This window comes from Rosa rugosa, chromosome 4, assembly GCF_958449725.1.
Source record: "Rosa rugosa chromosome 4, drRosRugo1.1, whole genome shotgun sequence".
Classification (NCBI taxonomy): domain Eukaryota; kingdom Viridiplantae; phylum Streptophyta; class Magnoliopsida; order Rosales; family Rosaceae; genus Rosa; species Rosa rugosa.
This window is the reverse complement of record NC_084823.1, coordinates 45,089,352-45,112,510: the sequence shown is the minus strand read 5'-3', so window position 1 is coordinate 45,112,510 and position 23,159 is coordinate 45,089,352. Positions and strand designations below refer to the sequence as shown.

At 38.4% G+C, this 23,159-nt stretch overlaps 3 protein-coding genes across 4 annotated transcripts; 1 reads left to right on the top strand and 2 right to left on the bottom strand.

The window, feature by feature from the left end:
* Positions 1-902: 902 nt before the first annotated feature.
* Positions 903-4,485, bottom strand: LOC133745702 (uncharacterized). Its single transcript, XM_062173820.1, has 2 exons — positions 4,045-4,485; positions 903-3,350 (listed from the first exon to the last, which is right to left on the bottom strand). The coding sequence occupies exon 2, from the start codon at positions 3,093-3,095 to the stop codon at positions 1,326-1,328; it is 1,770 nt and encodes a 589-aa protein (XP_062029804.1). The 5' UTR covers positions 3,096-3,350; positions 4,045-4,485; the 3' UTR covers positions 903-1,325.
* A 496-nt stretch (positions 4,486-4,981) lies between these two features.
* On the bottom strand, positions 4,982-9,739 carry LOC133745611 (UDP-N-acetylmuramoyl-L-alanyl-D-glutamate--2,6-diaminopimelate ligase MurE homolog, chloroplastic). The gene is made up of 6 exons (XM_062173716.1): positions 7,848-9,739; positions 7,357-7,473; positions 6,925-7,100; positions 6,124-6,269; positions 5,573-5,787; positions 4,982-5,486 (listed from the first exon to the last, which is right to left on the bottom strand). Exons 1-5 carry the CDS (start codon positions 9,673-9,675, stop codon positions 5,769-5,771), a joined length of 2,286 nt encoding a protein of 761 aa, XP_062029700.1. The 5' UTR covers positions 9,676-9,739; the 3' UTR covers positions 4,982-5,486; positions 5,573-5,768.
* A 7,695-nt stretch (positions 9,740-17,434) lies between these two features.
* Positions 17,435-23,002, top strand: LOC133743549 (uncharacterized). Of its 2 annotated transcripts, XM_062171525.1 has the most exons (8): positions 17,435-17,768; positions 17,874-18,125; positions 19,130-19,301; positions 19,531-19,598; positions 19,833-21,240; positions 21,317-21,633; positions 21,761-21,911; positions 22,007-23,002. In XM_062171525.1, the coding sequence occupies exons 3-8, from the start codon at positions 19,154-19,156 to the stop codon at positions 22,552-22,554; spliced, it is 2,640 nt and encodes an 879-aa protein (XP_062027509.1). In that variant the 5' UTR covers positions 17,435-17,768; positions 17,874-18,125; positions 19,130-19,153; the 3' UTR covers positions 22,555-23,002. The 2 variants fall into 2 exon arrangements, with proteins under 2 accessions (XP_062027509.1, XP_062027508.1); XM_062171524.1 differs by having other exon boundaries at positions 17,435-18,125.
* The last annotated feature ends 157 nt before the right edge of the window (positions 23,003-23,159 follow it).

Sequence of the window (23,159 nt, the reverse complement as noted above, 5' to 3'; positions counted from 1 at the left end):
TGTTTGTTTTGGGCGGCGTACACCAGAAGGGTCTTAGGCGTCAACTGAATCAAGGAGGTGTCACACTTTGGCAGCTGTAGGGTTATTGCATTTTAGGTTTCTTTTGCTTCTGCTGGTAGTTTTCTTTGGTTTGAACTTTAGTTTTTGGATTTCCTTTTGGTTTTTGAGTTCTTGATGAGCTTGCATTGTAATATGAAGGGTGTTTATACCCTTCATGCTTGACCGAGTGAGGTTGTTATGATTTTCATCAATGGATTAGTCTTCCGTTGCCCTAAAAAAAAAAAAAAATCATTCCACAAATAACTCACTCCATAGATTGATTATATGAGAAAATTATAGCATAGGTGTTATGATTCAAGGATACAGTTATTAACTTATGTGTTATAATATTCATTACTCATCAAAGGTTAAACTTCAGAAATTATCGGGACTTCGAACACTAAGCAAGATAATAACATTTATGATTTACCTTTTTGACCATTTCGTATGTGAAAATAGAAATAGATAATCATAAGTACAGATCAGACAAAAAAAAAAATTGTAACTCCATTAAATTGAGTTCCATTTCATAGTCTTTTTGTTTTGACACTTGCACTTGTAAATGAAGTCTAGGAACTATGTTTGATGTTGAAGATTGAATGGGAGCCAGTTATGTCATGATTTTTGGTGGCGCAAACATAAATGTTACAAGTTTTGAACACCAAGCACACCATTCACCTTGATATTTTTAAATATTTCGTATGCGGAAATAGAAATTTAATGAACAAATTTAATAAAATAGAGGTTGCCGACCCTCTTGCACTCCAAAATGAGGAGTGTTGACGACCAATATTTTCGATCCTAGCTGATCATTAGTGGACAAACAAGTATATAAGAGATTTTCGCTAGACAATCAAATACTGTTGTAGGGAGGGAATTTCAAGATTCACAGAAGTACAGAACAGATCAATAGTTACAGTTTGACAAAGAAGTAACAGGAATACTGTCACTATCAAATCATGTCCAAATCTTAAAAAAGAATTCACAACCCACTATTCTATTATCTCAGATTCTCAGCAACAAATATCAACATCCACTTGTCAAGAAGACTTCTACAATGAGATTGGGAAAGGCAATCTATTCTAAGCTTTTCATCGAGAAAACCAAGGAAAATTTGATCTAAATATCAAAATGATCAAAGACATCAAAAAGGGCAGGAGAAATTGCACTTGACTATTTCATGCTTTGGAACAACCAAGTAGAGAAAGCACCATTTGGTTACTACAAAAGCATTCTATAACACAAGTTTGAATCCTGTCCATTTTTCAAACCTCTTATAACTTGTACTACTTTGGGAACATATTGCCCTTTTCAAGGTTTTCTTTTTGAAATGCTTGAAGTGTACCTTGAGGTTTACTAATAGAACGACTGAAAAAATTGTTGGAAACATAGTCTTCAGGTACAGCATAGCTTCCTCCGGAGAACATTTTGGCTCCTTCATTCATCCTCAAACCCCTTATGTTCTTTTCATCTCGAGGAAGATATTCGATACTTGCTTGGCTTGGAAAGCTAACACCAAAATCCATACCTTGATGAAGTGCAACCGGGAACCCAGTTCCAATACTTGAACTAGGGATGCTTTGCCTATCACTATAACTCACATTTTGGGACCCTGTTTGAGCAATGCTTCCATTTCTTACTTGGTGACTCATGCCTGTAAAGTTTCCATAATGAGCATTTACTTTGAGCATTGTGTTTGCTTTCTCATAGTTCATGCCTAATCTGTTTCCGGCAACTGTTGGTTGAATATAACTATATGAAGAAGTGCCAAGGATAGGGTCCTCACCATAGGGCCTAGTTAACACAGAGGGTAATGTCAAATACATGGAAGAAGCTACCTGACTGGAAACATTGGAAGAAAAACTTGACTCGACTGGTACTGTCAACCTCGCTCCTCTTTCTATTTCAGATGATGGTTCTATTTCAGATGATGGACCTGTTGCATCTCGAACACAATCAACTTGATGTTCGATCCATGGATGGCAATTATTAGATTGAGCTCTCTCTTTGCCTTTCAAAGGACTCTCCAAAGATCTGCAATTGTAATTTGGAGGTCTTATGCCTAATAGATAGTTTGTCTGATGCTGCCTCTGGACATTAATTTCTGTGGAACAGGACTGAAAATTTGGCTTGACAAATGAACCAAACTTTTCCCTTGGTATCAAGGATCTAGTGTCTCGGCCATTATCAACTTGTTTTCCAAGTACTCGATAGCCATTATCATAACCACTTGCTTGATTGCTTCTAGCAGTACCCTCCAAAGATCCAATATTACATTTTTGAGCTCTCATGCCAGATTCAAAGTTGCTTCGACATTGCACTTGAACATCTGCCTCTTCGGAGTTGTTCTGATGCTGCACTTGGATTGTCTCCTTTAAGTTGTTATGATGTCGTGCAAATACATTATCCTCAAAGTTGGTTTCATGCGGCACCGAAAGATGTTCTGGATAGTTATTTTGATGACGAATCTGAATATTCTCTTCAAACTTTCTTTTGTTCACTTGTCTATTCTCCTTGGAGGTGGTGTTCTCAACGATTTCTCCATGTTGCACTAGGAGATTTTTCGCTCCAAAACTTTGTTCTCTCCGTTCAAGAGGTGGAAGAGTATCATCTGTCACCAATCTTTGCATTTCCTGCCTCATCCATGAAAACAAATTTTCTCTTGTCACTTTAAGATCCTCTAATAAGGACTCCATGAATCTCTTAATCTCATCCATGGCAGCAGGCTCATAAACACTGGTTTTACTCTTTTTTCTACTGCCTTCTTCATGAGAATCCCTCTCTGTGCCATCATGAATTGAACTTTCCTTTCCACTCCTTTGTGAGTGCACATTTTTGCCTTTCCCAGACATAATTTTAACCTCAGTATGAGGATTGCTCGTGACATTCTGCTTGACTCTATGAGTTCCAATTTCTTCATCATTTTCAACCGAACTCAAAGAGGAAACCAGTTTATGCTTCTCGTGAGCCGCCTCACTACTTGATTTAGATTCATCACTTGAAGACTCATCGCCATTGTCCTTCCTCCTAAACTCCCACCTCAGGTCACCACCCATGATAGAGCTGGGTAACAGCAGATCAGCACTACTCGGTTGGTATCACTAAAGAACTGTGAATGAACCCAACACCCAAAAAATATTGAACAGAGACTATGAGGCCCGCCTATCAATACCCCAATTGGTTCTTGAAGCACATTACTTTTTGGCTAACAACACTACCACCCACTTGGGCTTATTTCCAGATCAAGTTGGACATATGGCTATCTAGAAGTCGAATTAGCCTGGATCTTTCGTTGCTTTACTTTCTCAAACCTGGAAAATGAGAAGCCAATGCAAATTTGAATGAATAACTGGTATACAGAATGAGTAGTCATCAGAAACATAGCTGAATCAGAATCAAACAGTACAAAACAACCTCAATATACTCATGGATGAACAAAAAAAAAAAAATAATAGCAGAAATCTAGTTACATGGAGAAATTTCATCCAGAAATAAATAATTATATCCAATTTTTATATACCATCCAAAGTTCCAAACAAAATATAATATGGAGGAATTGAATTGCTACAAACCTCAATTTCTACAGAGGGGCACATTTAATGCAAATGATCAAGAACAATAATCAGATTAAGAATCCCATATCTAACACAAAAGCTACAACAGCCAAGGAAGACATGCACAGAAAGCTTCCTTTTTGATCAATATGTTAAAGCCTCACTAACTCAAGAACATTAATCTGGAAATAGTAATCAATAATCAAATTGCAAATCTCACGTGCAAGAAGTAACCGAGGTGATTCAATCTCCAATAATCATCAAAGAAAATGCAACAACAAACCATTAAGAAAACACTGATCATTTCGAAAAAAAAAGAAGAAAAAAGACTGATATGCACAATCCCATAATATCACCAAAACCCAGAAACATGATCACAAAAATATGAAACATTGGAATCAAATAAATGATGAAATCATCAACAATAGTATGGAAGATAACAAAGACAAACCGTGAAAGCATCAGTGGATGGAATGTTGATGAAAGCATGTACTTTCTCTGCTCATCCTAATCCATAACTCCATGTTCGAAAGTAGCTTTTTTGCCTCAGACTATATGATTTCTCATTCTGGGTCTTTTCAGAAGGAAAGCAACAGTATCTGTGGGCTGTGAGGATTATTAATTTGTGTCAGGCACTGTGTGCAGTGTATGTTGCTCAGTGAGTTGGGGGAGGGGAGTGAGAGAGAAAGTTATAGCTATGGTGGTGTTTCCTATTGGGCATTTGATATGTCCAATAAATATAGTTTGGTATAGGAATATTATGGAGGTGGGTAATTGCTCTGGGTTTGGTAAGTGAATTGTAGTTTGTTAATTTAGCTGTAGGTTGGTGATTTTCTGAACCCAAATTCATAACCCCAACACTTCATATCTGCCTCCACCAAACCCCTCCTTTTCGTTTCATGATGGCAGGCAGAGTTTGCATTACCAAGAATTTCTCCTGCCTTTCCTTGTTCTTTTTTGGATATAAAAATTTGCAGGTCTCTCCTTTATATCATTTCTTCATTTTATTTCGTTTCGATTTTTTGTTTATTCAAAAACGTTTTTTGGGTTGTGAAATAACTGATATCTTAGGTAGGTAATATCCTCGTTTAGAAAAGAAATGAAAATAAATCTGAGCCAGGCTGACACAATTGGGAGTGTATTTGATGCTTTACTTTGAAATTGATTTAGTTATATAATGAATGGGATTAATTAAAATAATTCAAGGACTGATTTGCTTACCATCTTTTTGTTTCATAAAGCTAGTACCACCATAAATCACAGGTTGGCACAGAACACATGAAATGCACACGCATAAAACTCGCTACATATATAGTACACCAAGAAATCTATATGTACTAATATTCTGTATTGTCATACTATTCAGTATTCACCACATATTATGTATATGCATTAAGCCAATAACTAATCCAACCCACAGGTACATAGCTACTCCAAAGATTGAAGAGTTTACTATTTGTAGGTCGATATCAACTTTTACATAGTACAAACCCGAAAATTATACGACATTTTAACACTTAATTTTGCTGACTTGTTTGTCTTAGAGAGACATGGGTAAGTGTTCTTAGAAGAAATGCGCTACAGAAATGAACCATTACAGCATACTCAACTTTGTGGACCAACTAATTGATCCTCTGTCATCCCAACAACAAAGTTCTCATGAGTTATGACCACAACCACTGCTCCATATTGACCTTTATACAGAAAGTTACTATATTTTAACAACTAACTGGACCAACCAATTGGATTAATTTAAAACTGCCAGGATTTCAGATTACATAGCAATACAGTCTACAGATACATCTACAAAAATTGTACCTATAACCTTTCAAGGGTGAACATTTTCAGCCTTCTCCAAAAGTACACCCCTTCTGAGAGCAAAAGCTCACTAGCCTGCGTAAAGAGAGAGTTAAGATATAGCATTTGTATTTTTAAGAAAATAAACATCGGGCAATAAGATTATGTAGTAGAACTTATACCATTCTTTCGTAACCAAGACTATCCAACTGCCTTCACACAAATTCTACATCATTCACTCCTACAAACCCAGATTGATACACTTGGTTCACATGTGCTCGTGTGTTTCCAGCAATAATCGCCTAACTGCAACCAACAGCATGTGCGCATAATACTCCCTGAAATTTGCCTGTACTCACCTACTCCTTTTGGAAGAGGTCAATGACTCTCGGGTAACCTGAAAAAACAAAGATTGATCAGCACATTACATGGATGATACCTCACTTGAAAAATATTGAAAAAGCGCCCCATAGTTATTTAAAAGAGACTCCGATAGAGAGGCTAGTATTGCTGTTTGTCACTCCAGATGAATATATCATTCTGTACGATGTGCAGTGCATGGTGCACCTTAGGATAAACTTATCCTTTACAAGACTGAAAGTCTGAAACTATTAGTCAAGTCTTCTGTTTTCCATTGATGGAGATAGTTCCTCAAAGGAATAGTTCAATCTTCTAGAGATGTTAAAAGTCAGAGATAAATTGTGCTTCGAGAAATGCAATACAGTTAACCTACCTCCACGGGAATTCACTTGTGTCAATTCCAGCTTGGTGAAGCTCATCAACATACTGTAATGCCTCTCGACACTCTTCCCGGTCATCAAAGAACTCTTTTTTGTCCCCTTCTATCTGATACGCTTCATGGCCTTTGCCTGCAACCACCTGGAGCAAGGCAACATAATCTAAGAAAAACTAGAGGAAGGGTACAGTTAACTCATTAACCACAAGCAAAAAGGAAAGTAAATCAGAATTTCCTTTTTCATCATTATTATAGTTACTAGAGTAATCATACTTTGTTCACTGCATTCCTGAAGCTTATTTCTTTCTCAAAATGTTTACGGTTGTTAGTCATTTCAACTGGTGTACTTCCAAAACCTAAAGATGAATACAACTCGGCACCTTACGAAAGTAAATAAATAGCAATTCTTTTTGTGCAGTTGGATGCAAAATTTAAGAGCGGTTCAGATTCAATATTAAGAGAAAATCTGTTTCCGTGGTCAGAGAAAAAAAAATCACCAGAAAATGTATTTGATACGCGTTGACAATATAAGATATAGGATTTGAAATGACTAGATGGAGTGCATCCACTTGAAACTTTTGTACAACTGATAATGTAGAGGCCCGAAAAGGGGGGAAAAATATTTTTCCATTTAAATCCAAATGTTTCTGTAGTTAAAATTCCAATATGAAGCATTAACTTCTTTCCAGTATTAGAGAGAGTGGATATATAATTTTGTGTGACTTCTTTCTTTCCTGCTTTCTAATGTTTAGACATAAATCCTGCACATGGAGGTAGATTGGGGCTTCAAGAACTTACAACCATATCACCTTCCTCACCCATGGCAACAGCACACCGTACAGCTACTCGTCTTATATCATGCAGGAAAATCCTATGACCATTTGGAAGAGGTGGGTAGTAATCATTCTCGCCATGTTTCAAGTATTCCTGCATTGTCCATCCTATACCAGCCAGCATATCATCCAAGATGTCCACTGATGGAGATGTAAGTGTAAGATTTAGGATACTAAGCATCTGATCTTACAAGGCTAAATATTGTAAACTAGCTTTTTTAAAGACATGAACCCACACAGGCCATGTCTAGATGAATAGACATGCAAAACTTATGAAAATTACACAATCTATCAAAAAGAACATCTATAAGAGTAACTAATTGTTCCCTCAAAATCAATGGTAGCATGCAAAAACAACTATATCATAGTTTTATAATCTGGAGTTTGCTATACATACATGGATCTTCATTCTTTGGATTGTCAGATGTCAGTATTGTCACATCACTTTTATCTGTTGCAATCTTCGCCATCATAGGTCTTTTCCCTCTGTCACTCTCCCCAGGACAACCGATTACTTCACATAGAGCACCAAAAGTCAGTCAGCTTAGAAAAAATAAATAAAAGAATTGCATTCTTTGCAAACTCTATATTTCAGATGAGTACTGATAGGCTGCCAAACTAATAATAATCGCACTTTAATCAACAAAACTGAGAAAAAAATTATGGTCAAAATGCCTGTTTTACACAGAATATGCTATTATAGTCATCGTCTTCGTACAAAATGGTTTCAACCCCACTATTTAGTCAGCCTAGACATTATCACTTCCTATTAGAAAAAGCAAAGTTTTGAAAAGGCAGACTAATGGATATAATACTGGAATTATGCAACTAAACAAGAATTCGAGCTGTAGAACTGATAATCTATAATTAAAAGTTAAAAAAGCATACCAGTAATAATCCTCCTTGCACCAAGGTCCCGTACAGAATCCAATAGCCTGGACAAGGCATCAGGAGTGTGAGCATAATCCACAATCACTCCAAATGCCTGTTCCTCGTCTATCAACTCACACCTCCCTGGAACAGCATCAACCTCTTCAATTCCCCTAACGATGTCTTCTAATGGTGCTCCAACTGCAATCCCAACTGCTACTGCAGCCAGTATATTGTAAATGTTATGCCGTCCAAGCAACCCTGATGATATCTCCAATATACCATTGGGAGTATTGACTAAAACCTGTGTCTCAAACAAGGAAAGTTCAAACTTCAAGGGATAGACATCTGCATTCTTATTCTCCATGGCAAAGGTCACAACTGGAACATCAGGGTTCCCCTGTGAAATGAAGAAAGGTGCATTTGGGTCATCAATGTTGACAACTTTCCTGTGCCGTTCTGGATCAACCATCCTTGAAAACAACTTACCCTTTGCCTCCCTGTACTCCTCCTCAGTCACGTGAAAATCCAAATGGTCTCCCGTCAAATTTGTGAAAACCGCTATGTCAATATCAACTTCATCACACCTAGACAGAGCTAGCCCGTGAGAAGAAGCCTCCATGACAACTGCTTCAGCCCCATTATGGAGCATCTTGGCCATCATATTTTGAACCAAAACAGCATCCGGGGTTGTATTAGGCGATTCCAACTTATTATCTCCATGTACATAATACGCAACCGTGCTCAACATACCCGTCCTCAATCCCATCGCTTCATACATCCCCTTTATCAAATACGCTGACGTCGTCTTCCCATTTGTCCCCGTTATCCCAATCACCGACATATTCTTCGACGGATACCTATAAAACGATGCAGCCAATGCAGGTAAATCAGCATTGGTATCTTCCACAATGACCAATGCCTTGCACCCCAAGCTTTCCTCCATGTATATCTCCTTACTAGCTACTACAGCCACCGCTCCTCTCTTAATAGCCTCACTCAAATACAAATGACCGTCGGTTTTCCTCCCAACACAGCACACAAACAAATCCCCGGCACTAACCACCCTCGAATCATGCTGAATTCCGGTTATCTCCACCTCTAAATCACCATAAACCGAAATCGGCACCACTTTGCTCTCATCCAAAAGCTCAGCTAAGCTCATTTTAAACTTAGGTTCCACAATTCTAGCCCTAGTCTTACCATAATTATCAAAATCCATATCAAACAAAGAACTCGAAACCGAAACACCATCCTTCTCATCCAAATCACTAACCTTTGAGTCGAATTTCTCAGTCCCTTCCTCACTCACAATCGCCAGCCCCTGAAGTTCATCAATCTCGTCCAAGTCCACAACCTCCTCCGGCCCCAGCTCCTCCACCGCCTCCACCTTAGGGTTCGGCTTCAAAAGCCCTTGCTTCACAAACTCCTTGCGCTTCAAGGCAATAGCTTCGTCGATGTCGCCGAACAAATCGTCCCCGGAGCTGGGGCTAGTTCCGGAGCCGGGGTTCTCCGGCGGGTCCTCGACGTCGGCAATGGCGGAGAGCATGGTGTTCTGGTGCTTCTTGAAGTCGTCCTCCTGGAGCTTCTGGTGGCGGGAGGCCTGGCGCTGGATTTGCTGGAATTTGGAGACGCCGTGGCCGGAGTCTTCGGGGGCTTCGGGCGGGTCGTCGTCGGAGGGGTCCGGGTAGTACTTGCCGTCGGGGCCGATTGCGTGGGCGGGTTTGAGTGGGCGGGCCGGGAGAGGGAAGATGGAGGGTCGGAGAGAGGCGAATTGGGGTTTTAGAGAGAGAAAGTTGGGTTGGGGAGAGAGAAAGTGAGGGATTGAGAGGAAAGTGAAGGCCATTAGAGACAGAGAGAGTGAAGTTGCAGAGAGTAAGAGGTTTAAGATTTTGGATAGGGAGGTTTATTGCTGGCGTGGCGGGTAAAGTCTTTCCATTTTGGTTTGTTTTGGGCTTCTTTATGAATTTGGGCCGGAGAAGGACTGTAAACTGTTTGGGCCCCAAGTTTTATTGTGCGAGGTTGGCCCCACTAAGTGGAGTCGTAGCTTGTTCTTACTTCTTAGGGCAAAGGTATTATGTTCGCTCTTCAAAATCATGGGATGTCAATTGAAGCGAGACTGATTGTTTCACCGTGATTGGGGAAGATACTATTGATATATGATGAAATGAGAGAAGATATTTGTGTTTTAGTTATCTAAATATAATATGTTTATGCATGTATGTCATGTTTTCTGTAAAGCAAGTGGTATGACTCATAGATTAGTTCTTGTATGTTGTTTTCATTTTTGACAATGAATAAGTACTCGTGTTTTTATTTTAAAAGGATGATCGTAATGTTGCTTGCCATTTAAGCATTATGTCCCCTAAATCATGAAAAGAATGGAAGTTTGACCTTTTCCCTATTCTTGTAGAGGAATTTTTTGTTTTCTCCATATTACTCTTACCAAACATGAAAAATGAAACATTTTTCTATTCTATTCCGAGTCCTCAAACCGTGTAAACAAACTAAAGAATGGATAGGTCACAGGGTTAAGGGTTTGATTACTTCTAATATGACCAAATAAGCCTGCATCGTTATCTTCATAGATATTCTAGATGCATGCAGTTTTTCTTGCCTCTTCCTTTATGTTCATTTTCAGACTTCAATGTTTGAATGATATATTACAATATACATAACTTCTATCCTTGTTCTTTCTTTGTATGTAACTTCCAAAATTTATCCTCGATCATCATGTTTTTTTTTTCTCTCAAACAACGACTTTAACTTGTAATATCATCATATAAATCAACAATAAATGTGAGTTTGATGTTGATTTTAATTTGTACATTGACGTATTTGCATGACAATAATAAGGCGATCCACTTGGATAAAGACACAATTCATATTAAAGTGAAGGAATAATAGACCAAGTGACCAACAGTACCATTATGCAATACACCCTGAAAAGTTGACCTAGCAGAGCGCTCTGCTAGGGTTTGTGGTGCGGCGGCTCTTCTTTGTCGTCGTGACCTATACCTACTCCATTCATGGAGAAAATTTCTGGCTTCGGCCTATTCATTTGTGTCTTCGTTGTTGTCGGAGGCAGTGTGCCTGTTGTGAGGAATTTGGTCGCTGCTGAGGCTGGGGCGGTGAGCCAACATACTGTTGGCGCGGTATCGGAGGATGGCAGCGCCTTTTGGGAGGAGTGGGATCCGGGTAGAAGCCACGGCGGTGCTGAGGAGTGGGGTCCCGGTGGTGCTGCTGTCTTGGTGGGTGCAAAAGAGGGATTTCCTCTGGCCGGATTGCTTGTTGCTGTCGGTGTCGAGCCCCTATTGCGGATCTATGCTTGGTGGTGTTGGCGATCGTTTTTGGGTGCTCGACGTTCTTCGATGCCATGGCGGAGAGGCAGACGATGGCCCATCGATTGGCGGCTTGCCGGGGAATGGGTGTGTCATCGGCGGCAGGGTCGTCTGCCCAGATGGAGTGGTTTCTGGGAGACAGTCCAGTGGATTCTGGGCCCATGTGGCTTTGGATTTGGGCCAGAGGTGCAGTGGGTGGGCTGGAGCAGCTTGTTTTGGGCCTCCACAGTTTTGGATCCGAATTTGGGATCCGGGAGGGTGTTGCAATTGGTTTCGGATCTGGGATCCGGGTGGACGTTGGGCTTGGACTGCAATCCATTACCTGTTGTGGGCTGTTTGCTTTTTACGATGGCATGGGGCTCCTGTGCTTTACTGGTATTGGCTCCAGGACCCTATTCTATGGTATTTGTTCGTGAAAGATCGTCTGCCAACATGGCCATGTTCTGACAACCTTGGCCGGCTTCGATCTTTAGGTGGGAGAGTGCCTTCACTCCGACGTCAAGTTGAGTTTTGTCAATTTGTGCGTTGGGGTTCGATGGGTAGTCAAACCACCGACTACTCAATTCACTACACGGCTGCAATCCGTAGTGTAAAATCAGCGCTGCGTTTCGACGTTGCTGCTCTTGCATTTTTAAGTTGTTATATTTCTTATGTAATTTTCTTTTCGTACTGTTTTAATTCCTTCTTGATGTCTTTTTTGACATCGTTTCGTTGTAATTTTTATTTTCAATAAATGGCTGACCTCCTTTGATTAAAAAAAAAAAACAGTAATATTAATTAAAAATTAGGTTACTTTTTTGTTTTTTTAAATCAGAGTTATCAAAAAAAAAATAATAATAATAATAATTGATAGATACATTGTTCTGTCCTCCTAATCTTTTTGGAAAATAAAAAAATGATTTAATGGGTTGTTGGTTATAATTTACGATTATATATATATATATATATATATATATATATATATCAACGGATTATATTAGTTCTTAGTTGATTTTAGAATTTTTAGTTTGTTTTTACAAACGAGTTATCACCATAGTGAATGAATGAGGCTGTTTTATAATGACTTTTATATCGAACGTGTCCAAAATAAGTAATTTCTATTCTTTTATAAAAAGGTATATCTAACCGGAACAAAAAAAAAAAAAAAAAACCTCCTATTATTATAATCACTAATATGGATGGTCATATGTCAATTGTCATTCATAACACCAACAACTATCTAACTAAGATTTGTTATGTATATATAGCTAGACAGGCATTGACCGTATGCAAATTAGAATAAGACTAGGCTCTTGTTTCTTGTGTGAACAAACAACAATATTGTACCATCACAATTATCGTTGTGTTGCCATCGTCATGTGGTTGTTGGTACTCTCCCCAGTTTGGCGTATTTCCCAACCCGAAGTAGCCGACGCATGCAATGCAATTGCCAATACTAGTTTCATATATGCAAATCAATATTATCATTATGATTCGTGACTTTTTTCTTTCTTGATATATATGATTATAATCATAGACTTGATTATCTAGTTTTTGTTATCTATAGGGCGTATATGTTTATATATAAGGAAGTCCGTTGTCCGGTCTCATGCATATATGGCCAAATCAATAGATTCGATCGACCTCCTCAAGTAGGTTGTTTTGAATAGTCAGTAAAATTGTGAAGTCGCTAAAAACATTTTAACCAACGTAATGGCTAAAACTACCATGCAATTTTTTAACGGTTAAAATTGTAATGTTGTGCAGCGAATTATGCGTGACCTTCATTCTAGTAAGTCTTATTCTTATGCATATAGTACGAATATATCTCCGCTTAACCACACTGAAATGCAACAATATGTGTGAAGTTTTATCTTAAAATTAATTTTTAATAAGTCATGTGAATGCTTCAAATCTTAATTATACTACAAGGGGAGAAATATTCTCCAAATATATATGATTACAGTGAAATATTCTCTAAATATATATGATTACAGTGACTAAACTATCACCAAGACTGTTAGTTTCATCATAAACATAATTGAGATGAACTTTGATTAATTTGATCGATCGAGTAGTTACCACATACCCCTCAATTCTTAATTAAAATAATGAATACTAGCAGGAACTACTCACTTTGTGTGTAGAGAGAAGTTAAAGGTAATGAGAAAACTTTTCGTACAACTATCACATTTTTTTTTTTACCAAAAAGAAAAAAATATATCACATTTTTTGCTATTTTTTTTATTCTTTTATTTTCTATTTTACAATTTACTATATTATCCCTATTGATTAATTATATTTCATAATTTTTTAATATATAAGGGTTAAATTGGTAAAAAAATTCAGTTTTAGAGAGCAGGCTCTCTTCTCTTAATAATAGTATAGATAAGCAGCTCAACTATCCAACGATATTCTTGGATAGTTGCTATGTTTACACTCTTTAAACCCGCTCCTCAAATGCATCTCTAATTCATTCTAGTGGATGTGTATGATATAGCTATCTTCAATTGATTGCTTTGATTAGTCCCCATATCTTCCTTGTTCTATCTCGTTGGAATTGTAGAGCTATGTACGTAGAACTTATTGGAGCCATTGGTTTTGATTGAGCCAAGAAGCATGTCTTTCCCTTTGTCTTTAATTTGCACAGTTCATTGTTGGTTCACGAATATGAACTTAGAAGACACTTGATTACATTCTCAAGTTTGGGACCATCACATTTTGTGGTGTGGCAACCATCGACAGCTTGCTAGTTAGCTCATTTTGAAACCCTCACAGAGTCACAGCTGCTAAGAAAATCACAGCTTCTATTTCAATTTAATGTCACGTAATCTTTAAGGTTTATAAGATTATTAGCATGAAATAAATCCACGACGGCCAAATTATTTCAAGATTTAACACTACTAAAGGTCCAATATCATGCAAAATATAGTTTTCAATAAATTCTGTCAAATAAATTAAAGAAAACCATATATTATATTAGAAAAATGAACTAACATGTTCAGTTCTAGGCCATAATTTTATTTGTCAGAGAAATGTATTTACGTGGTGTAAGATAAGTATATGATACTTACTACACAGTACACATTCAAATATGGAGTCGATAAAATTTCAAACGTTGATATTTGAGAGCCTTAACTATTTCTGACACCAAAATTGACTGGAAATATGAGTTCTCTCTGAGTTTTTTGACAGTGAAGAAGATAGTGCCAAGGCAAGAGAGTCCAGCCTGCCAATCCAGAAGCATTGTGAAATGAAATCGAGGGCGTTGAAATTTGAAAAATAAGTAAGACAAAAATTTCAAAAGCTTTTTTTGATACGAAAAATTTCAAAAGCTTTGAAGAGAAGAGAGACACAAGTAAATCAAATCTAGGGGAGGGGGCTGCTTCAACATTATCATCAAATTGACAAGAACTTAATAAGTTTATTTTGTCACCTACGACGACAACACTTCCACAAAATACGAAAACGCACCCTATTTCATGAGAAAAAGAGTTACCACAGAACAAGTCCCAATCCCTGACCAGAAAAAACTGCAGCTTTTCATGTTCTTACATTAACAGTTACAATGGTAGTTTTTTTACTACGTTATAATGACTAAATTTAGTATTCCACAATCCACATCAATAAACATAATGACCGGAATTACAATATAAATAGAACACATGAATCGAATATGCAATTGGTCCGAGTATAGGTATCAACAACGTTTACACGGGTAAAACGTCTTCTTTTCTTCTCGACCTAGCTCTGCTAGGGTTTGGGGCGGCGGCGTCTCCTTTGAGATCGGTCTTCCCTGCATCTACTCCACTTCAATGGAGTCATTCACGGGCTTTGGTCCGTCTCTTGCCATTCTTCCTGCCTTCTGCTATGGGGTGGTTTGCCGGGATTTTGGCCGATTGAGGGTTGGAGACTCGGGGACGAAGGTTCTGAGTTCTGGCCTTGAAGGAGTGCAAGGCCAATCATGGTCTTCGGCTGTCGCTCATAGTGGTGTTTTGGCTGATGGTGACGATGGCTGGTCTTCACGTTCGACTGTTGGGGGTTTATGGGTTCATGGTGATTCTGGCCTCTGGTCTTGTTTGTGCAGGTTGATTCATACTCTCTCTTCGACTTCTCCAAGTCGATGGTGGGCTGGGGATCAGGGATCGAGCCGGCGGTGGTGGTGGACTGGCCATCAGGGATCACGATGGCAGATCTGCAGAAGGTTCCGGATCCGGATCTGGGATCCGGGTGGTTTTGGCACACGGGTCTGGATCTGGGATCCGGGTGGAGATTGGGCTCGGTATATGGCCCACTATCTTTGGTGGGCTGCATATCAGTTGCTAGATTGGTTTGGGACTCTTGTTTACTGGTATTGGATTCGAGACTCAAGCTTGTGGTACCTGTTCGTGAAAGATCGTCTGCCAACATGGCCATGTTCTGACACCCTTGGTCGGCTTCGATCTTTAGGTGGGAGAGTGCCTTCATTCTGGCGCCAAGTTGATTTTTGTCAAATTGTGCGTTGGAGTTCGATGGGTAGTCAAACCACCGACTACTTAATTCACTACACGGCTGCAATCCGTAGTGTAAAATCAGCGCTGCGTTTCGACGCTGCTGCTCTTGCATTTTTAATTCTTTGTATTTCAGATGCAATTTTTGCATCTTTTCCTTTCGCATTGTTTATTTTCTTTTTTATGCCTATTGGCATGGTATCGTTGTAACATTTCAATTTCAATAAAGGGCTGATCTCATTTTACTAAAAAAAAAACGTTTACACGGGTGATGGACAATTTTTTTGCCTCATTAAAAAAAAAAAAAAATCTAACTCAAGTTGACAAAATGTGTTGATTTAGAATCTCCTTCACCGAGGTGTAAAGTCATAAACTACAATTATAATTTATAATGTTTTAAATTCTCACCACATGATCAATTGGTTTTGTATTGAATGTCTTAATTGTATACACATGTTGCGGTTTTTTTTTTTTTTTAAAGATTTTATTGAAACTTTAAACGATTACAATCGTTGTTAGAATGACATCCCAAACAACTTTGAGAGCAGACACAAGCCACAAACTGCTTGAAGTTAGAGCTAATGTATACCACACTAAAAGATGTACACACCAATAGCATGTCCTATTATAGGAGAAGTTGAGCGTAACTCTAAAACAACTATGTAGATTTGAGCAGAAGCCAAATGAACCTGTAAACATCTCCAAGAAGATAATTACCCATAAGTGTGAAATTATTATGATCTTGAAAGTTGTGAATTAAACAACCATGGAGTGCTTTTTGAAAAAGAAAACAACATACGGATCCATACTATGCTCGCTCAGCACAGCTTGAACTGCTCGCCTAAGTACGTAATTGTGGTACTCACAGAACGTTGATAGATAGACTCATAAAGTGTAGTATTCATCAATCCACCGAATAAACAAGCATCAAAACTATTATTCTGAAGTGCAGGGCAGAATCAAACCTATTGTAGAACCCGAATCTCGATCAGGTCCAAATCTGAAAAGGACCTGGAACATCGATCAAGATCCAATCTTGATTCTACAGGCAAATATGATCATATTTGAGATGTTCCTTGTGTGGACGAAGCCTCCATACCAGCTATGTTACCCAAAGCCCAATGCCTAAGGCTGCCAAATCTGAGTGCCCGAAAACAAACATGCCGGCAACTGCACTTCTAACCCAATGAGATGTGATTTTGGTGGTGCAACAATCCACGCTGATCTTGAAACTAACGCACATATCTTCATACTGCTGACACTGATCGACGCTAGAGCTGACCAATAGATAATGAGAGACGGAGAAAGAATCTCCTAATAATTGATCTGTAACGAACGCCTTGCGACATCAACGGAACTCCAAACTTTAACGGCTAGAATTTAGAGAGAGCAGACGGCTCATGTTCTTGTAAACCCTTGTTTCCGTGTTTGTACAATGTAGAAGATACAATATTGCCTATTAACAATAGCTCATAATATCTATTTTAATTAATATTTTTCACGAGAACGTTGTCTCAAGTCTCATTTCAATACCGATTTCTGATCCCTATACGCTATACCTTCTTTTTTTATTATGAGGGGATGAACGATACAAATTTTGGACCTCATGAAAAATACCTCCCATATATTAATCTATTCATCTACAATATTATTTTCCTGTGCTACGTTGATCTTGTAAGCAATTCTTTATGGCAGACCAGAAAATCTTATGTTAAAAAAAATCCAAACACGTAACTGACATCTCTCTCTCTTTGGCTTACCGTGAAGAGAGAGAGAAAGCAAGGAGGTGATGGGTCTCTAATGACCGTTTGATTTGAAGGTTGCAAATTTAGAGAGAGAAACAAGAAAGAGAGAGAGAGGTGGGAAAGAAAGCAACTAAACTTACTTTTTGCTTCAGTTGAAAGCTTTCCAGTTTCCTTCTCTGTCTTCAATCCTCATCTCATCCTTGGTGTCATCATTGCCAAATTGCAATATTATCAGTCATTGTCACCATAAATCCCAACCCTCCTATCTTCTTCTTCTCCTTTTCACATTTCTCATCCCACATTGAATTCTTCGATCCTTCTTCTTCATCTTCTTCATGACTCTTCAATCTCCCATTCAACATTAACTTTTCTGGGTTTCTTCTTGTAAGTTCCATTTTCATGTTAGAAACTCCAAATTGGGATGGAACTTGAACAAGTCCTTTAGATAAAGGTTTAAGCTTTCTTTGCTTTTTTGTCAAATCCAAGCAGGAAGCTTTCATTTTGCTCTCAAGCATTGAGCAAGTTCTTCTTCATCAATCTTCAAGCTCCCATTCAACATTCAACTTTTCTGGGTTTCTTCTTATAACTTCAGTTTGATGCTAAAAATTTGAACTTGGTATACTACTACAACAAGTCCTTGAGCTAAAGGTTTAAGCTTTCTGTGTTCTCTGTCCTGTCCAAGCAAAAAGCTTCCATTTTTTTCTCAAGCATTGAGCAGGATCTTCAAGTTAATTGTCTCAGGTACTTCTCTCTCTGTTTGTTCACTTTGTTATGTTTTACCTCATGAGGAATTATGCAACTTTTGTTTCTGGGTTTTGATGCTTCTGACTTATGAAATTGTGGGTAAGTTCATATAAGTAAAATTGTTTTGGTTGTCTGACAAATTTTCATTTCTGAGAAATTTTCCCCAGAAACATACAGAAATGCCTGTTTATGCTAATTTTGGTGATTAAGTTAGCTGATAATCACCTTATAGGGACAGGTGGAACAGCACTAAGATTTGGGTAACACAGTTAAAGATATTGTGGCCTGACTTTCCTCTTTTTCCTTTTTTGTTCTTTAATTTCCATTTATTGGGGAAGAGTTTCTTTTAAGTGTCCCATCTTTCTTGGGAAATGAATTCACATCTTCATGGCTTTTCTATCACTCAAGTTTTGAGTCATGACTTGAGGGTTATGTTCTTTCATAGAAAAAGGTCGCTTCAATTTTCCTTTTTTCTTCAATAAACAAATCTTATTAGGTATGATTTGTTGAAGAAAACACATGGTGGGTCATATGGACAAATACAATGCATAAAAAGAGGACAAACTACTTGCCAAAAAAAAAAAAAAAGAGGACAAACTAAAACAAGACAAATTAGTTATACAAAATGTAGAGAAGACCCCCCTTTCTCTCAGCACAGACCCACTTCTTTCTGGCACACCTACATCATACTCTTTCTAACACATCCATAATTGAAAATTATATTGGATATTTATTGTAGATTAAAGTCCACAAATAGATTTATTTGTACTTATATATGTGTTTGGATACTAGAAAGCCTTGTCCTTTACATGCAAACCTTCTCTGTGTGCAATTATGTTTTTCTAATCTTACATTCCAGGGCACAGAACAAATATGCAGCCCCAAAAGAAAAGAAAAGGATTGTTATTTGGATCATTGGATTTCAAATGAAGAAAATTTGTATGCTATGAAGTTTCTACTTTTTTCCTAGTTTGATGCTGTAAATTTGGTGTCTGTTATAGGCAACCTCTCATAGTTCAGTCATCATGGCAAGGATGACACCACCAAAGAGCCCTATGGTATGTGAGAAGTACCAGACAGGTTGTATGTGGCGTTTATATGGCCTCTTCGACTTTCGCCAAAGTCATTCTGATAAGAAGCTGCTTTCAGATAAGAGGCATTCGAACAGATTTGGTAAGAATTTTTGAATCATTTTGAACGATGGCAAGTGCAAGTCCTTAGGAGCTGCTTTTACTCCCCGGTTACCACATCTGATTAATCATAATTGCTAAAAGTACTGAAAAGATTCACCATGATTATACTGTTTCTTGATTTCTCATTAAATGCATGCATTTTTTTATAAATTCCCCTGTTTCATATTCAATAAGATCAAAGCTTTATAATTTTTTTCCTTTGTATGCAGATTATAGAATTTCTAAGACCAAGTTGGATTTGCTTAACAATTTGGATGAGAAGAGCCAAAGCATGGATGTAAGTTACACCTAACTATTTTATTATGAATTTGGCGCATATTTTTAAGTACTCCGAATGCTTCTTCAACAGACTGATGTCTTTGGATGCATGAGCTTTTAGCAGTTTTATATCAACTTTTTACGCAGGATTTTTTCTTCTTTATTTACTTTTGTTTTCTTTGCCTTCAGTATTCTCTCACGTAATTGACTGCTGATTACTTGATCAGCTGATTAGCAACTTTACTTGTTCCAGGATAAAATGACGAACAGAACTCAAACAGTTGATTCTGGTATGGCAAGTAAAAGAAAGCATAAGGGGGAAAAGTTATCCACTGAGCTGCAGATGAATAAGAAAATTGATTCTGATGAATTGAAACATATGCAATCCAATTCAAAACTTGCTTGTCAGTTACCTAAGAAGAAAGGAAAGGCTAGCAAATCTAGTCAGATATCTCATCCTCTTTCACCTCAGGGTCTGAAATATGAAGCTAAGAATGGGAAACCTTCTTATTCAGTTTCAGTAGAAACATCTTCAAACAAGCTCAACTCCGCAGCATTGGCAAAAGAGGTGCGTGGCAAAAAGAGAAGAGGATTTGGTTGTAAAAGTATTAATTATGAGATTACTCTTCCACAAGTACAGAAGAATGCAGCTGAGGCCATCAGAAATCAGAAATTCATTGATGAAAAGTACATCAGGATAGATGGGGTGAACCACCAGTCTAGACAATTATCAGATGCATTAGAGATTTTGAATTCTAATAAAGAATTATTCATAAAGCTCCTACAAGACCCAAATTCTCTGTTAGCAAAACATATTGAAGACCTCAGAGAATCTCAGGCAGTAAAACATCAGATTAAATCTCCCTCTGACGTCAATGTTTCAGAACCAAGGCGATATGATGGTCCTGCTGGTAATCAGAAGTCGAAATCCTGTGATACCTACTCTTCTGAGGAAAGTGATGATTCCCATTTTTCAGACAGAATAGTAGTTTTGAAACCCGGCCCAACTAGCATGCAAAGTGCTGAAGACAATATTAAGTGTTCCTCTCTGCAATCTTATTACAGCTTGAGAAATAACGGGCAGAGTGAAATGCCTGCGAATATTTCATTTAGTCAGATAAAGAAGAAGTTGAGACATGCTATAGGGGTAAGCAGAAAAGAGCAACACTCTAAGTCAATGGATGGTACATTACATGGATCTCCCTGTGAAGGCTCGAAAGAGGATTGTAAAGGAAAAGGTGTGGAGATCATTAGAAGAAATTCACCTGGTGGAGGAATGATAATGTCTTCTCTTGATGTAAAGAAAAGAGACAACATGAGCGAGGGGAGAGAATGTGAATCACAAATTCAGTGTGAAACTGCATCAACCAGTGGAAGTGGTCTTGGGAACTTAAACATTTCGGTTGTTTGCCATCCTAGGCTAAAGGAATCTGAAAGTTCTTTGGAGGCTAGATTGTTGGAATTGTTAAACAGTGGAAACAAGGACAGAAACCACAAAAAGCAGGAACTGAAAACCCTGGAAAGGGTGATATCATTTCCTGAGCACGACTTCTTGCCTACACGCAGTCCTGTAGGACTTTCACCCAACAGCAACTGCCAACTGTTATATGAGAACAAATGGAGGCTTCAGAAAGAAAAAACCAGCTGCTCAAGTCCTACAGGTTTGAAGTTACTAATTGTTGATCTTGCATTGTCTTATGTGCTCTTTTGTTTAGCAATCATCTGCCTGAATTGCAGAGAATAATCGCACCATGCGCCAAGGAGAAATCAATTCTTTAAAACAGCCCTCTGAATCAGAAAGCGCTTGCAGAAATGGTACTGTGGAAACTAAAGATACTGTCCACCCAGGAGAAAATAGTTCTTTGGGAGCTCTAAGAAGATCCAATTGCATGGAGAAGACCAGTACCACAGAAACTAGTGATACTGTATACCAAGGAGAAACTGATCCTGCAGAGACACTGTCTGAACTAAATTGCAAAGACAAGGCTCTTGATTGGAGTACAGATAAAGCCGACTTGTACGAGGAAGATGAATATATTAGGACCTCCAGACAGGTGAGTTACTTGAATTGATTTTGTCTTTCAAATTATGTAGAAGGTTTCACTTTTGCTGCAAATTCATGTGCTTTTAATTACATTGTTTCGCTACTGATCTTAAGCTTGTTCTCGATTAACATTTCAGGAGCAGCCATCAACATCCTCACCTGATGTTTTCCAGTCACCTCCAAGAATTCAGAGAGGGGAAGATTCTGCTAGCATCGAAGATAAAGGAGAGCACCCAAGTCCGGTATCTGTACTTGAGCAGTTTTTTGTAGATACCATATCTGAACCTGGTAGGCCTTCATCCTGTACTACCATTTCCCCTTTCTTTCTCTTCTTTTATCTCTATTCAATTCTTCTAATTGAGTTACGCCAAATATATCTGCAGCTGAAGAGCACCATTCTGCTCGTCTTGTGAGGTCCCCTACGGACACTGACAGTAGCAGTACCTCTTCTTTGAATGAACATGAATTGATCTCCGAGTATATTCAGGCAGTGCTCCGAGCTGCAAGCTTAGATTGGGATGAAATCTCAATGATGTGCGACTCAACAGACCAACTGCTTGACCCGTTCTTGTTTGACACAGTAAAGCTGCAGGCAAACCTACTCAAAGGTGATTGCATGCTCCTCTTTGACTGTATAGATGAAGTCCTTGTCGAAGTATACCACAGTGACCTTCGATATTCCCCTTGGCCGTCATTTATCAAGCCAAATGTTCGACGACTTCCGATTGAGAAAACTGTGATTCATAAGGTGATGAAGTATGTTGACGGGTACCTCTCACTTCATCCGTCACCCCGGACATTGCAGCAGGTTGTTCAGATGGATATAGCACGATCTGGAACATGGATAGATATCCGGAAGGATGCTGAGGATGTCGTTTTTCAGATGGTAGAAGATGTTTTAGAAGAATTGATAATAGAAACCATAATTTAGCAGCTGCCCTTCAGACGAATAGTATATTGCTATATAGACGCACATTTGTCTGCGCTGGACTAAGGAAATTAGTTGAGCATCAGTAGGTTAGAAAAACTGGGTGTTAAGTTATACTTGAAATGCCTTCGGATTCCTTGAACACATCATGCAAACACAGTTTTACAAGTTGACCACAACATGGGGAGATGACGATATGGGAGGATTTCTGAGGTTTCTTGTTGCAGTACACCATTGAACACATCTTTATGGCCAGATGTACATATGATCGGTCTGCACCTCTGCGGTATACCCTTGAATCCAATAGAAGGCTCAAGTTTCCTGTATATTGTGTATAGTTCATATATAGGTACTAATTTTTGCTTTAAAGAAAGATCTTGCTGGGGTGCCTAGGCTCTTCTATGTGTTTGGATAGTTTGCACTTTGCAGTCCTCTGCTGTGCACTTGTTTCTTGTTATGCCTCATCCCCCCAAATCCAATTTACAGTTAAAGAAAAGGAATAATATGACCGGATGAGTAGTCCATGCGTTGATAGTTGGTCAATATATATGAGGCTTTTATTTTTGAAATAACACTTCATATTGGTTGATAAGGGGCTAATTCCATTG

Excerpts from the sequence above, each read along its gene's own strand:
- LOC133745702 (XM_062173820.1), bottom strand. The coding sequence starts at position 3,095 with ATGGGTGGTGACCTGAGGTGGGAGTTTAGGAGGAAGGACAATGGCGAT.
- LOC133745611 (XM_062173716.1), bottom strand. The coding sequence starts at position 9,675 with ATGGCCTTCACTTTCCTCTCAATCCCTCACTTTCTCTCTCCCCAACCC. Across the intron at positions 7,101-7,356 it reads TCCAAAGAATGAAGATCCAT|TGGACATCTTGGATGATATG; the intron begins GTATGTATAGCA and ends CATCTCCATCAG. Across the intron at positions 6,270-6,924 it reads GTGAGGAAGGTGATATGGTT|GTGGTTGCAGGCAAAGGCCA; the intron begins GTAAGTTCTTGA and ends GCCTTGCTCCAG.
- LOC133743549 (XM_062171525.1), top strand. The coding sequence starts at position 19,154 with ATGGCAAGGATGACACCACCAAAGAGCCCTATGGTATGTGAGAAGTAC. Across the intron at positions 21,241-21,316 it reads CAGCTGCTCAAGTCCTACAG|AGAATAATCGCACCATGCGC; the intron begins GTTTGAAGTTAC and ends CCTGAATTGCAG. Across the intron at positions 21,912-22,006 it reads AGATACCATATCTGAACCTG|CTGAAGAGCACCATTCTGCT; the intron begins GTAGGCCTTCAT and ends ATATATCTGCAG.